The sequence below is a fragment of the Triturus cristatus genome, chromosome 5_1, assembly GCF_964204655.1.
Source record: "Triturus cristatus chromosome 5_1, aTriCri1.1, whole genome shotgun sequence".
Taxonomy (NCBI): domain Eukaryota; kingdom Metazoa; phylum Chordata; class Amphibia; order Caudata; family Salamandridae; genus Triturus; species Triturus cristatus.
The window spans coordinates 130,959,136-130,971,757 of record NC_140587.1 but is presented as its reverse complement, the minus strand read 5'-3'; the positions used below and the strand labels follow the sequence as shown (position 1 = coordinate 130,971,757).

At 46.6% G+C, this 12,622-nt stretch overlaps 1 protein-coding gene across 4 annotated transcripts in view; it reads right to left on the bottom strand.

Annotated features, from left to right (window-relative positions):
- The window catches only part of GPT (glutamic--pyruvic transaminase), a 424,858-nt gene that overhangs the window by 57,666 nt on the left and 354,570 nt on the right, over positions 1-12,622 (bottom strand). For all 4 annotated transcript variants that reach the window (XM_085604573.1, XM_085604575.1, XM_085604574.1 and 1 more), the window contains 2 exons: positions 9,480-9,588; positions 8,707-8,840 (listed from right to left, as the gene is read on the bottom strand). In XM_085604573.1, coding sequence (XP_085460699.1) covers positions 8,707-8,840; positions 9,480-9,588 — 243 coding nt within the window. The remainder of the gene's footprint in view (positions 1-8,706; positions 8,841-9,479; positions 9,589-12,622) is intronic.

Sequence of the window (12,622 nt, the reverse complement as noted above, 5' to 3'; positions counted from 1 at the left end):
TTAAAATATGGTGAGGCGAGATGCCCAAAAAACTCACTATATAGGTTGCGTAGAGCCACATCCTGTGTCTCTCTCCTCCGCGGTGACTCCAGCAGACGCAGGAAACGGAAGGACTTCCTTCCTTGTGCAACAGGATTCCAACCAATCCTGAAGCTGCAGAGCAGGTCCAGGATTGGTTAGAGCAGGCTGACCCATCGCTAATTTTGCGTCTGGGGGCCTTGTCTGTAGTCCCTGGGCTGTTTCTCAGCCCTGGGAACATGCAGGTTAAAGTGCGCATGTCAGATTGGCCAACTGTAAGCAGCCAGCCAATCTGACATGTGCACTGGCAGGGGCTGCAGTAAAAGTTCAACTGCATGAATCAGGCCAGCCCCCTGCCCTTGCACTGTAACACTGCACCAGTGCAAGCCTGCAACCAAATAAAATGGTATTTTTTAATGTGTGTGCCTCCTGAGCTCGCAGCAGGCAGGGATGCTCCTCCATCATAACGGAGGAACCGCCGTTGCTTAATAGTTTTGTTAGAGTTTGAATCAATCGTTCCACCTCTCTGTCCCCTGCTGCCTGCCTGGGATGGCTATGATACGCTTGATGTGCAACAGAAGATAGCCAGCTCTCGTCCTTGGAAAGACAGCGTAATGTCTGTGGCATGGGCGGCCATTGGCTTGTCCACTTTTGGAATGAGCTCCACTTTGAAGCACTTGGTCATCCATAATGGCTAGGCAGTGGCGGCCATCTTGGAGGCTTCCAAAATCAGCTCCGACCCTGTGCCCAAAGGGCAGTTAGAATAGAAAGATGTGGGGGTACCGGAGGCTTAAGTCACTGCACATTCCCGTAGCAGTGTCTCAGCGTACCCATCTATCCACGGAAGCCCTATGTGGAGTTTCGTTTTCACAAATTCCTTGATGCACAGCATGGGTCAGTTGAACAGCATGGTTTTTCATCATCCATGGTTCACCAATGTCAAGCATTTCGCCGGCAGACCACCTGGGGCGGTTGCTCATTCAGGCTGCACGTTGTGTGGGACGACAGGGATTGTCTGGCACTCTCGGTACGGTAGGGGTTCACAATGAAGTACTTGACTCCAGGAGCTCCATTTGTCTTCCCGGATCATGGAGATCATTTCTGAACACACATGGGATGATGTCAGATGTGCTCTTTGTTTGCTCCCACATATTCCTCTGTCTCTTTGGCTTGTCGCGCTTTCTACGTAGTGGCTGCTTGTGGATCACACACTAGATGCTCAGCTGAGCTGCCTGCACCAGGCTTATAGACCTCCTGGAATGCAGAATCCTTCAGTTATCAACTGTTCAGTGCCCGAGGGTGGCTTGGAGGCTGACCCTAGGAATAAGGGTGCAAGTGGCTTGTGGTGGGTAGTGTCTTGGAACGATTGGCCATAGACAGAGGAAACAATTCTGCAGACCCCACAGCATTGCTCTCTCCATTATCAATAAGTAGACTGGGACCATTCACCCCATGCTTGCTTGTGTAGGAAGATCGCACGGTATAATACGGTTTGCACCCATTCCTAGTCAACAGCTTTCTGAGGACCCTACTACTCCAGGATCACGTTACCGGACAGAGCTTCTTGGTGACTAGCAGTGCTTGTTGATGGTCCTCAGTCGATACTCAAGCGGGGTATGTTTTTTTTTCTTTTCTCTCTCATAAGTTGGAAACAGAGTCAGCCACATGTGAGGCGAAAGTGGCATTGCTGACTTCTGTTTGTTCTATGTGTTGCTTGCTGTGCTATTGTGTGTGGGGAAGCTTGCACAGCGGACATCGGTGCTGTACAGACTGTGTGTGAGAGAAGTATGTACTGCAGTGAGCACGTATGTGAGTATGTATTGCTAAAGTCTAGTTTACCCACTGTACTATTTTAGAATGCAAACACATGCACTGGGATGTCTGGTGTATATTTATTGTGAGTATGCATGTGTGTGGGGTAGCTTGCATTGCTTACGTCAGTTCACTACCTACTGTGTATTAGGTTATCTTGCTTTGCTGCTGTGTGAGAGAAGCTTGCACTGCTGATGTCTATGCCATATTGTTGTCTTTGATATACTGACTATAAGTGAAAGAAGATTGCACTGCAGATATCTGTGTTGCACCTACTGTAGATGTGAATGAAGCTTGTCCTATTGATGCCTGTGAAATACTTAATATACATGAGAGACGCTTGCACCTCAGATGTCTGTGCTGCATATACTACATGTGGAAATGAAGTTTGCTCTTGATTGCTGAGATACTCCTACTATATGCGAGAGAAGCTTGTAATGCAGATGTCTGTGCTGTACATGTGAATGAAGTTTTCCCTATTGATGCCTGTGATGTGCTTATTATATAAATATGCAAGCAAAGCTTGCACTTGCACTGCAGATGTCTGTGCTGTATGTGTGAATGAAGCTTGCTCTATTGATTCCTGTGATGTACTCAGGCAAGAGAAGCTTGCACTGCAGATGTCTGTGCTGCACATACTGTGTGTGTGACTGAAGCTTGCCCTATCGCTGCCTGTGATGTACTTACTATACACGAGAGAAGCTTGTACAGATGTCTCTACTGCATGTGCTGTATGAGTGAATGAAGGTTGCCATTGATGCCTGTAATGTACTTACTACATGTGAGAGAAGCTTGCTCTGCAGATGTCTGTGCTGTATGTACTGTATGTGTGAATGAAGCTTACCCTATTGATACCTGTGACAAACTTACTATATATGAGAGAAGCTTGCACTGCAGATATCTGTGCGGCACATACTGTGTGTGGGAATGAAGCTTGCTAGTGATGCCTATGATATACATATTATATGCAAGAGAAGCTTGCATTGCAGATGTCTGTGCTGTACGTGTATTTGAAGCTTGCCCTTTTGTGCCTGTGATGTACTTACTATATGTGAGATAAGCTTGCACTGAAGAGGACAGTAAAGCATGTACTGTATGTGTGAATGAAGCTTTCTATTGATGCCTGTGACATACTTATTATATGCAAGATAATCTTGCACTGAGAGAGAAACGTGCCTTGAAGATGTCTGTGCTACATGTACTGTATTTGTGAATGAAGCTCGATATTGATGCTTGTGATGTACTTACTATATACGAGAGAAGCTTGCACACAAGATGTCTGTGCTGCATGTACTGTATGTGTGAATGAAGCTTGGTATTGATGCCTGTGATGTGCTTACTATATAGGCGAGAGAAGCTTGCACTGCTGATGTTTGTTCTGCGCATACTGTGTGACTGAAGCTTGCCCTGTTGTCTGTGATTTACCTATTATATGCAAGAGAAGCTTGCACTGCAGATGTCTGTGCTGCATGTACTGTATGTGTGACTGAATCTTGCTATTGATGCCTGTGATATACTTATATGTGAGAGAAGCTTGCAATGCAGATGTCTGTGCTGCATGTGTGAGTGAAGCTTGCCCTGTTGATGCGTGTGATTTTCTTACTGTATGCGAGAGATGCTTGTACTGCAGAGGTCTGTGCTGCACATACTATAGGTGTGAATAAAGGTTGCTATTGATGCCTGTGATATACTTATATTTTAGAGAAGCTTGCACTGCAGATGTCTGTGCTGCACGTACTGTATGTGTGAATGAAGCTTGCCATAATATTGGTCTGTGGTGTACTTACTATACGCGAAAGAAGCTTGCACTGCAGATGTTAAGGAATCTTGCAGTACTGACTGTACTGTTGTTTCTGTCTCTAGAACTTTGCTGCCAGTGAAAGGCATTATGAGAAACACCTAAATGTGCAAGCAAAGCCCATTTGCAACACATGCCAGGATTGGCTTACCCTGACAAGGGTGCAGCTGCTGGTCCTTTCAGTTCCTGTTGAGATTTTGGTCACATCAGCAGTTCCTGCCCCACTAATTTCCTCTTGCTGAGCCAAGGATGGTAGGAGCACGCATCAAGAACCCGTGCGAGGCAGGCACCGCCAGGGCTGGACAAAGGCACTCTTGTGGCACCAGTGGGCACCACTCCATGTGCACAGTCACTGCCCATTCATCACAGGGCACAAAAGAGGCTGACACAGGTGGAAGCAGGTCAGGAGAACAACCAGTCCAACAGCGCCGTGCCAAGCACCCTCATCCGCTGCTTCACTCCCCCTACTCATTGGGGCCCACGAAGCAAGATAATGCGTGGGAGCAGGAAGTGACGTACAAGCGTAGCATAGGCACCAGTAACAGCAAGGAAAAGGTACCCCAAACAGGGTTGCAAGAAACAACCACCATAACTGATGGTGAAATTGGCCTCTCTTGCATCTGGGCCTCGGTGCCACTGCACCTGGTGCCCGACTGATAGCTCACCCCTAGCCATAGACAAAGTTCCATTCTTCCAAGTCTCAAGATTCCCTTCGTACATGTCACACAGCTCTGCCATCATGAGCCGCAGCATTTTTAAAATCTTAGGTGAGGCTCGAGTTATGCCAGCTGGATTTGCATACGTTTGTGACTTTCGCATGCCATGATTTATGCAAAAGTCCTGAAATTACACTACATTGTGTAATTATGCCGTGTTCGCAGCAAAATCATTGCGCAGGTGCATGACTCACATGTCCACCGCTCAAATTAGTTTCATACTTACCTGTACTAATTCACCACTAGTCCTTTCTGGGTTCCGGAGTAGCGCGCTACTCGCTGAAACGACGCCTCGTCAGGGGTACTAAGCGCTATATAAATGCAATGACAATGGAACACATGCGGCTGTTGTTTGAGGCCCTTGTGTTTTTCACGCTATTTCTCTTAGCATAAGATTTGTCTCCGCGCCCAAAATGGAAGTGAGGACAGAATTTCCACTAAATATATTGTTGCTAAATGCTGGATTTGAATTTTGCGGAATTTCCCCCAATTTTACATACGCAAAAACGAATTATGCAGATTTTACACCACTAACTTTGAACCACAAACTCTTAAAGTACACACCGGTATTCAGGTTCAAAGCATGAAGCTCAGCATTTGTAGGACAATAAACAAGATTGTGAGAGCAGAGTTACTCAACTTGAGACTCCGCTTTAGAATTGCCCTCAACAACCGTCTGTCACAGTCTCAAACATTGGAGTGTGTAAATTCATCGAGGAACGGACTACCACAAACCCATTTCTCAGAACTCAACCAGCATAATCAAAAACTCATGCAATGGAAAAACGCACAGCTAGAAATACAGCTGGGCTGAAAACAATAGGAGGACCAGCCCAAAAAATGCATCAATTCATTAAAAAAAGAAAAAAAAGAACGTCAACAAATTATGGTTAGGAAACAGCTCTAATATTAAAACTGGAAGATGGGGTAAGGAATAAAGGTAGAAGAAAGCAGGGTGGGGGAAGGGTTAAGAGGAGCAATGAAGGTATGGAAAAAAGAGGAGAAACGGTGCAAATACTTATAAGTATGTCTCCTAAAACCTGAGGGAGGAAGCACGAAGAGGAAGGGAGAAGGAACACAGAAGGGAAAACAAAGTGGTGTGAAGAAGGAATGGTAGCTCCGAGGACCACCCCTGAAACAGAAATTAAACAAAAGAAAAACGTCACTCCCTGAGTGGCGAGTGGAAAAAAAGATTAAAGCCAGAAACACTTTAAACACACGTTTACAGATGCAGCTGACCAGTCCCCGGCCTGTGGCAAAGACGCATCTCTCCTGTGTTCTGGAGAGAGGGTTGGCTAAGCATGTGCACTAGCTTACATGTTACACATGCTTCCTTGCACCAGTTCCTCTGTTCCCAGAGTCAGCTCGAACGTAACTTTGTTTACAATGATTTACATCCGTGTCTTGGCACTTTTATACCTTAACTGCCCACAATATACACAACATGGCAGCACTGATTCATGCCAGCATTGTGCTGATGTGGACACTGCCATGCCTTGCATGCTCGCTGTATGTAATGAGTGACCCCATGATGATTGATGCACACATATCGAAAATGACTACTATGATGTAACAGAGGCCCAAAATACGGGACATATGACCATCGTACAGCCAGAACCATGCATCAACCACGATTGTGCAATGAATACACACAACGTGCCAGGAACAGCCACTGCTTTATTATGTCAGAATGAGCACGACTGTGCAACGAGGGGACACAACATACCAAGAAGTAACACCATAGTGCAAGGAGCACCACCATGCAGTAGGGTGGCAATACTGTGCCATCGTTGCTCACCATATGTCAAGAGTGACCATCGCTTTGCCAGGACAAGCATTTTATTAATAGTTGCTGTCATGCCATGGAGTTCAACATACTGCCAGACTATGCGGCAATTATGGGCAGGCCCGGATTGCACCTGGGATGGGCCATCAACATCATTCCACAGATGCCCACAGTTTGACAAGAACTACCACCCGTGTGCCAGGGCTGGCACTTTACAAGGTTGGGCATTGGGCACCGTGCAATGGCTGCCCGCAAGGTGCAAAGCATTAGTGCCATTATTCAAGGGCTAACTTTTGCTAGGGGTGGGCAGTGGGCACAATTATCTGGTCTGCTAAGAGTGACGGGCAAAAATTGTGACACATTAACACTGAGGGAAGGAAAGCTAGAGACAGAGAAAAAACTGGTGAATTCTGCTGCAACAGTAATCGACAATTGTGAACATTGCATGAGAATGGCTGCCAGGCAACTGTGATGGGCACACCTTCACTGAGGCACCAAGGGCTGAGGTTAGACTCCCTGGCACACCCAACAGGTAACTGAGCATTAACTGATCCACATGTATTTTCTGGTCCAATAATTCCTATGCCATATTTCCTGGCACAGCAGGCCTGGGGCATTAAACAATGGCAGTGCCGCATTTACAGATCTGCAAAAAGTCACTGGAATACTTGAGGTCCCTCGTGTTTAGACATTATTGAAGGCGCTGTGCAGATGCCGCCCGCTGGAGTGGGAGTCATGTGTAAGGCAGTATTTCAATGTACCATCCTTGGGGCTTTTTGTAGTCTGTGTTCATCAGCCATTGAGGACTTCAAAAAAGTTGTAGATACAAAGGGAATTTTCTTTTTTTTTTCTGCTGTGGTTCCCCAAAGCACAACTGAACAATGCAGTGAAGTGTATGCTCACTTTCTAGACCCGAGGATGGCTCCATACACCAGAATCACTTTCGTGAATACGTTACCATTGATGAATACCTTCACCTTCGACTTTACATTTAGCCATAAATAAATTAGCAGAAGATGTGGAAAAAGTGGAGCCCATAGAGGTGCCAGGCATTTGAGGAAACAGATTCACTTGAACATTAATGACGGGGGGGGCTGGGAAGAGAAGGCACCAGTTGGAAGAGAACCTCAGTTCTCCTCATCATACCAAGTTGTAAAGTCGACCATTCACCTGCTTTGGTCTTCACTGTTGGGAATCAAAGTATAAAGGGAGCTCAAATCCATAGTACACAGAGCAGGCTGTTTTCCATCTTTGATTGCATGCTTGCCAAGTAATACAAAAAATCACCAGCATGTTGTATGTACGATGGATATTGTATTTTCATTTGATGAAGAGGAAACCGACATGTAGAACTCCTGGTAGCCGTTTTGAACTGATATATGAAATATCAGCTCTTCATGGTGGGCTGTGCAGGTGTTTCCTTATTTTGGAAATCGATATATAGGATAGGAATTCTTAGAAAACTGTTTACCTATAACTTTTTTTTGTTTTCTGTGATTTAATGCATGTACTGGCATTTTGCAAAATGTTCTTCAGTGCTGCCCTATTGTCATTGGTTGGCCCTCCATCCAACGCGAGATGCTCGGTTTTACCGGTTCTTGCTGCTCTTCCTTCGCTCCATGAAAGGTTTCAACCCTCACCACAAAAGAGCGCTCCTCGCCGTCCAGTTTGAGAATGATCTCCTAGTTGCACTCCAGCAGTTCATGCTCATCCTTTCTCGATATCTCGTATTTGAACGTTTCCTTTTTAATTTATTGTCTGAGTCAATCTTCTTCAAGTCTATAAAGAATGTGACCGTCAAAAAGCGAAGGAGTCCTGTGGCTGGGGGGGTGGGGTGGAGCATTAAGACGCGATTCAGGTTTAAACCATTTGAGGTTCTCTCTAGTCACCCTCTTTGCACATATAGACACAGGGTTTTATAAAGCTTGGACACAACCGTGGTCATCGCAGCACCGTAGGAGGCTGGTGGCCAGGATTATGAGGAGGATCATTTAAAGATTTGCAGGGAGCCGACTACTGAAATCTGGACAAGAAGAGGAGAGGGTCTCTTTAAGCTGTCAAGCTGGGATGTTCTTTGAGAGAGGGGTCTACAGCGGTTTCCTGAATTATAGGAGGATTGGGGCCATTCGGATAGTTATGGCGGTATGGTGGCAGATCACGCCCCGGGTTACAACTACCATGGAAAACAGCAAAACGCCAACACAGACTGGGTGAAATGTGGGATTGGAATACAGAGTGAAGCAGCAAGGGAAGACGATGCATGGATGATGTCAGCAATGCTGCAAACATGGCGCCCGAGAAGAGGACATTCTGATTTGCTATGAGCTCTTTCAGTTAGTTCATAATTTTCTGTTTGTCTTTTTCGGATTAGGACTGGAAGCAGCATTAAATTCTCGTGAAGACAGTCACGCAAGCACTTGACGACTCTAGGACTGGGGGGAAGGAAACATCTACCCGTAAGTGTCTCACAAACCTAGTGGAATTGTGGTGCCCTTTGAAAACGGCCCTGAGTAACATTCTGACGTAAGGTCCGGGGCGTATACAAAGAGTTCTGGCAGGGGGCCGGGGAGACGTACCACAATGGAGTCGCTGGCTCCAGTTGAGAGGTAGATGTCGTCTGGGTTGGAGGGGATGCCACCATCTCGTCTTTCGATGTACTTTGCCACGTCATTCCGTATGAGCTCAATGCCCTTGCTGTCAGTGTACGCGCCTGTGAAGAGATAGAGTGGTTAATGTATTATTGAAGCCCCCTTTCCCCCCACCCGCCATGAGCCAGATGCTCCAAAGAACAAACTGAACCATGGACGTCAATACCTCAAAATGTCAGCGGTAGCAGAAGTGACATCACACGCCCTTTGACCTTGACTTTCACTCACACATGCAAGCTTACACATACACCTACATTCATACATACTGACACTCACTCACATATACCCACTTTCACCCACAAGCACGCAAACATACATTTCAAATCTTTTTTTTTACTTTCCTCAGCTGTCAGGGAAGAACATCTTTCAGATAACTGTACTCAAGTTTTTTTTTGCACTAACAGTGAATAATCTACAATTATTCACTATTAGAGTAATGAAAAAATGGCAGAAAACAGGGAGAGTAGAGAATAAAGCTGCCACTGTTCTAGGCATTGATTGTGCCATTTCTGAGGGCTGGGGTTGCAAAGCCGACGCCAGTGGTCGCAAAGGGCAAGCCAGGAGTCGCAGCTGTGACCCATGGCGACCCCTAAATTTCACCCATGATTACTGAACACGTGACACAAAAGAACACGCATCTGGTGGTTGACTGGTTTTGTATGGCAGCTTAGATCTCTTTTTTTACACAACCCCCTTCTTACCAATGCTGTGTCCACCACACGCTTCCAGGATCCGCCTGGCCTTCTGCTTGGCATCTTCTGGGAATTTGTTGTCATTCAGCAGCTCAGGGTAGAGACAGAGGGCAGTCACCTGAAAGAGCGAAAAGCAACCGCACATTAGGTTCAATCACAATGAAGAACACCATCAACCAAGAGTGGGACTCTCCTGACTCTACACACACTGCATACAATCACCCTTAAATAGAGAGGAAACAGGTATAAGGGAGTGTGACTCAGGAAAAGTGTGTAAATAAGGCAGGCATATGCACTCCAATTATCAGTCCTGCCCGGCCACAATTTCCCCTCCATTTTCTTAAATGTTCATGGACACTAAGATATTGGCTTCTAACTTACAGCCAGGCCCATGAGGGCCGCATCCATGCCCGATGTTAAGAATATAAGAAAATGTTCATATAATAAACTGAAATGGACAACATTTACATTGCCAGTAGCTACCCTGGGTGTCTTGCAGATGTGGTAGGGATTTGACCCTCGTGGAGCTACCTTGGACACTCCTGCACAAAGGGATTCACATCAGGTGTTGTCATTGCTGCTGGTTACAAAGCCCAGTGATTGACAGGTTTCTCAACAGTACTGGCAAGAGAGAGGCTGCCCACCTGCCATAGTCATCAGAGCCATCAAGGGCATTTGTGAACTAGAAGCGGCAGTGAAAACCACCACTACCCGCTTTGCAGGTCTGATCTGACCTGGAACTCCAACATAAGGTCGTGGTAGCGTACTTATTCAAAGCAAAGAGAGTTAATAGTAGCAAATCACAAAACTTAATTCGTTCTGGTATAAATCCAAATTATTTTAATTTAGAAAAGAGGGATGGAATCCCAAACGCGATTATATTCCAAGCATTAACATATAACGGCAACACTGTTGCTCGATATAAATTTAGTACAGTATACTACAGTGCTCTTAGTGTAGAAGAGGAAAAACGAGAGAGCTAGGGGTTGAGTGGTAACGTGAAGGTACGGGACAGGGAAGAGGTAATTGTGACATAGGTGCATCAACATTTCATGGTGTGAATCTATTCCAGCCTCAATGAGGTCAAATGTTCCAGATGATACACATAACTCAATTGGACAATTAATTATTCATAAATAATGTCGCCGGAGTTTGTGTGGTATGTTTTGTCGACGTTTCAACCCCTATTGGCAGGACTTGTTGTTGTCCTTGCAGTGGGGTCTTCTTCAGGACTGGGAAGAGCACCTGTGAAATAATTGGAGAATGTGGGTGTGAGGACATTCAGTCGGTAATGGTGTTAGCTACTAGGTAAATAGGTTGGAAGCTACCTACTATGTGTGGAACGACGGGAAACCTCCGCCGTGTGTATAAGAGATGTGGGCTTGTTGAAGCTCCTAAGGGAAAAGGGGAGAGGGAAAGAGGTAACATGTCTGCTGATCAACTAATCCCGGCAGCAAGAGCGTTAGTGTCAGTGGTGGGCATGAGAATACTTACTCATGTCCTAGATATGCAGCATGAATGGCTTGCAAACGTGGGAACAAATCACAATAATTCTAAAACGATAAAAGAGAACGGAAGGTTCTCATTAGTAAAAAACGAGAATGGAAACAAAGGTAATCAAACATACGGACAATTACAAGAGAACTAAGGGCGACGATGTCTATGGTCAGGGGAATCTGCCAGTGCGGGTACGCACAAAAAATGAGTGAAAATAGCATCATGCTGGTATATTAAGAGGGGCCGATGCGTGCTAATAGGCCTGGGGTTGGGGAGGCATCCGTGATGATGCCGCTGGGATGAGAAAAGGCTAAAGCTCCAAAAACGGGCGGCTCGGTGAACGGGGAGAAGCCGAGTGGGTGATTACTGGATCGTGGCAGCCTAACGTCGTGAATGCGGGACGCGAGGTCTGGCAATGAATGATGGAAAAGGACAGGGAATGATCTAATCAAAGTGGAACTAAACATAGGACAAATTGCTGAGCAAAGATTTGCGCCGCAAGCCCAAAAGGATGTGCACGAGCTGGGTAAGTGCTCGACTGCTTTCAAGCAGTGCGAGAAGCAAAATCATAAAATGATAATAACTTTCAGTTATTATGATTTTATGTGTTTTTGGGCTGCTTTGCGGTTGGGCGGCGCTGCTCTGCGAGCGGGGCAGTGGAGGAATGGTTTGCCCATTCCTAAGTGCGCAATCACCGTTTGGTCAGCCCTCTTGGTCCGCCCAAACCAGTCATGCGCACTTTCCCCGTTCTCCATGCAGGCTGCATTACAGCCTTCATGGAGTACATGCCCACCCCTGCAGCCCCTGGCTGAGCGCCGTGTTACAGCGCTCAGACCAATCACAACGCGGCATTGCAGTGTTGTGATTGGCTTCGGGGAGGCTGCCTGGCTGCCGGCTTCCTATTCCTGTGTCAGAAGCAGGAGCAGGGACACAGGACCCGGTGGCGGCAAGGTAGGCAATTTTTTTTCTCCCTTTCCTCCACAATCGCACCCCCCCCCCCGCGCAAGCCCCACCCCTCCACCCGCAAGCCATGCTGGCCACGACGGGTCACCATTCTGCCTTCGCCCCTGCATGAGAGTCCATGCTTCTTCTTAGTTCTCAGAGATCCTTGGTCTTTCTAGTTTACACGAGGGGGCGTCGTCCTGACTCCTGACCTTCTAGAATTTCCTGGGAGAAAACTTCTACTTTCACTATTAGTGGAAATGATATTTAAGGAGAAAAAAGAAACCCTGTCGGGAATGGAGACTTCTGCTGCTCCCGTTGTGGCGATACCAGCAGGGCACAGCCTTGATGCTCACATTTTGTTCAGTTTCAGCCCAGCTCTTCTGTGACCTGTGACCCTTGCAAAAACAGCTTTTATACATCTCCAAAAGTGAACTTTCATTCCAGTCTGGTCTGCCTGTTCCCGTCTCTCTCCTCCTCCACCTCAAATAAACTTTCGCTAACCTCTAGAAAAACGCATTTGCTCCAACCAATTGCAGCTAAAGAGGGGTCCTTTGCTGTTCTAGACTCTACTCATGATCCGGCCTCTCTGATGCCAACTCCAGGTTGCAGAAATGTGATGGAGTCTGTCGGACACCGCAGCAAACCTCAACCCCGATAGAGCGGAGCCGAAGCCTGCCTTGTGCGGCCACGAATGTTGACCCCGAGGCCTC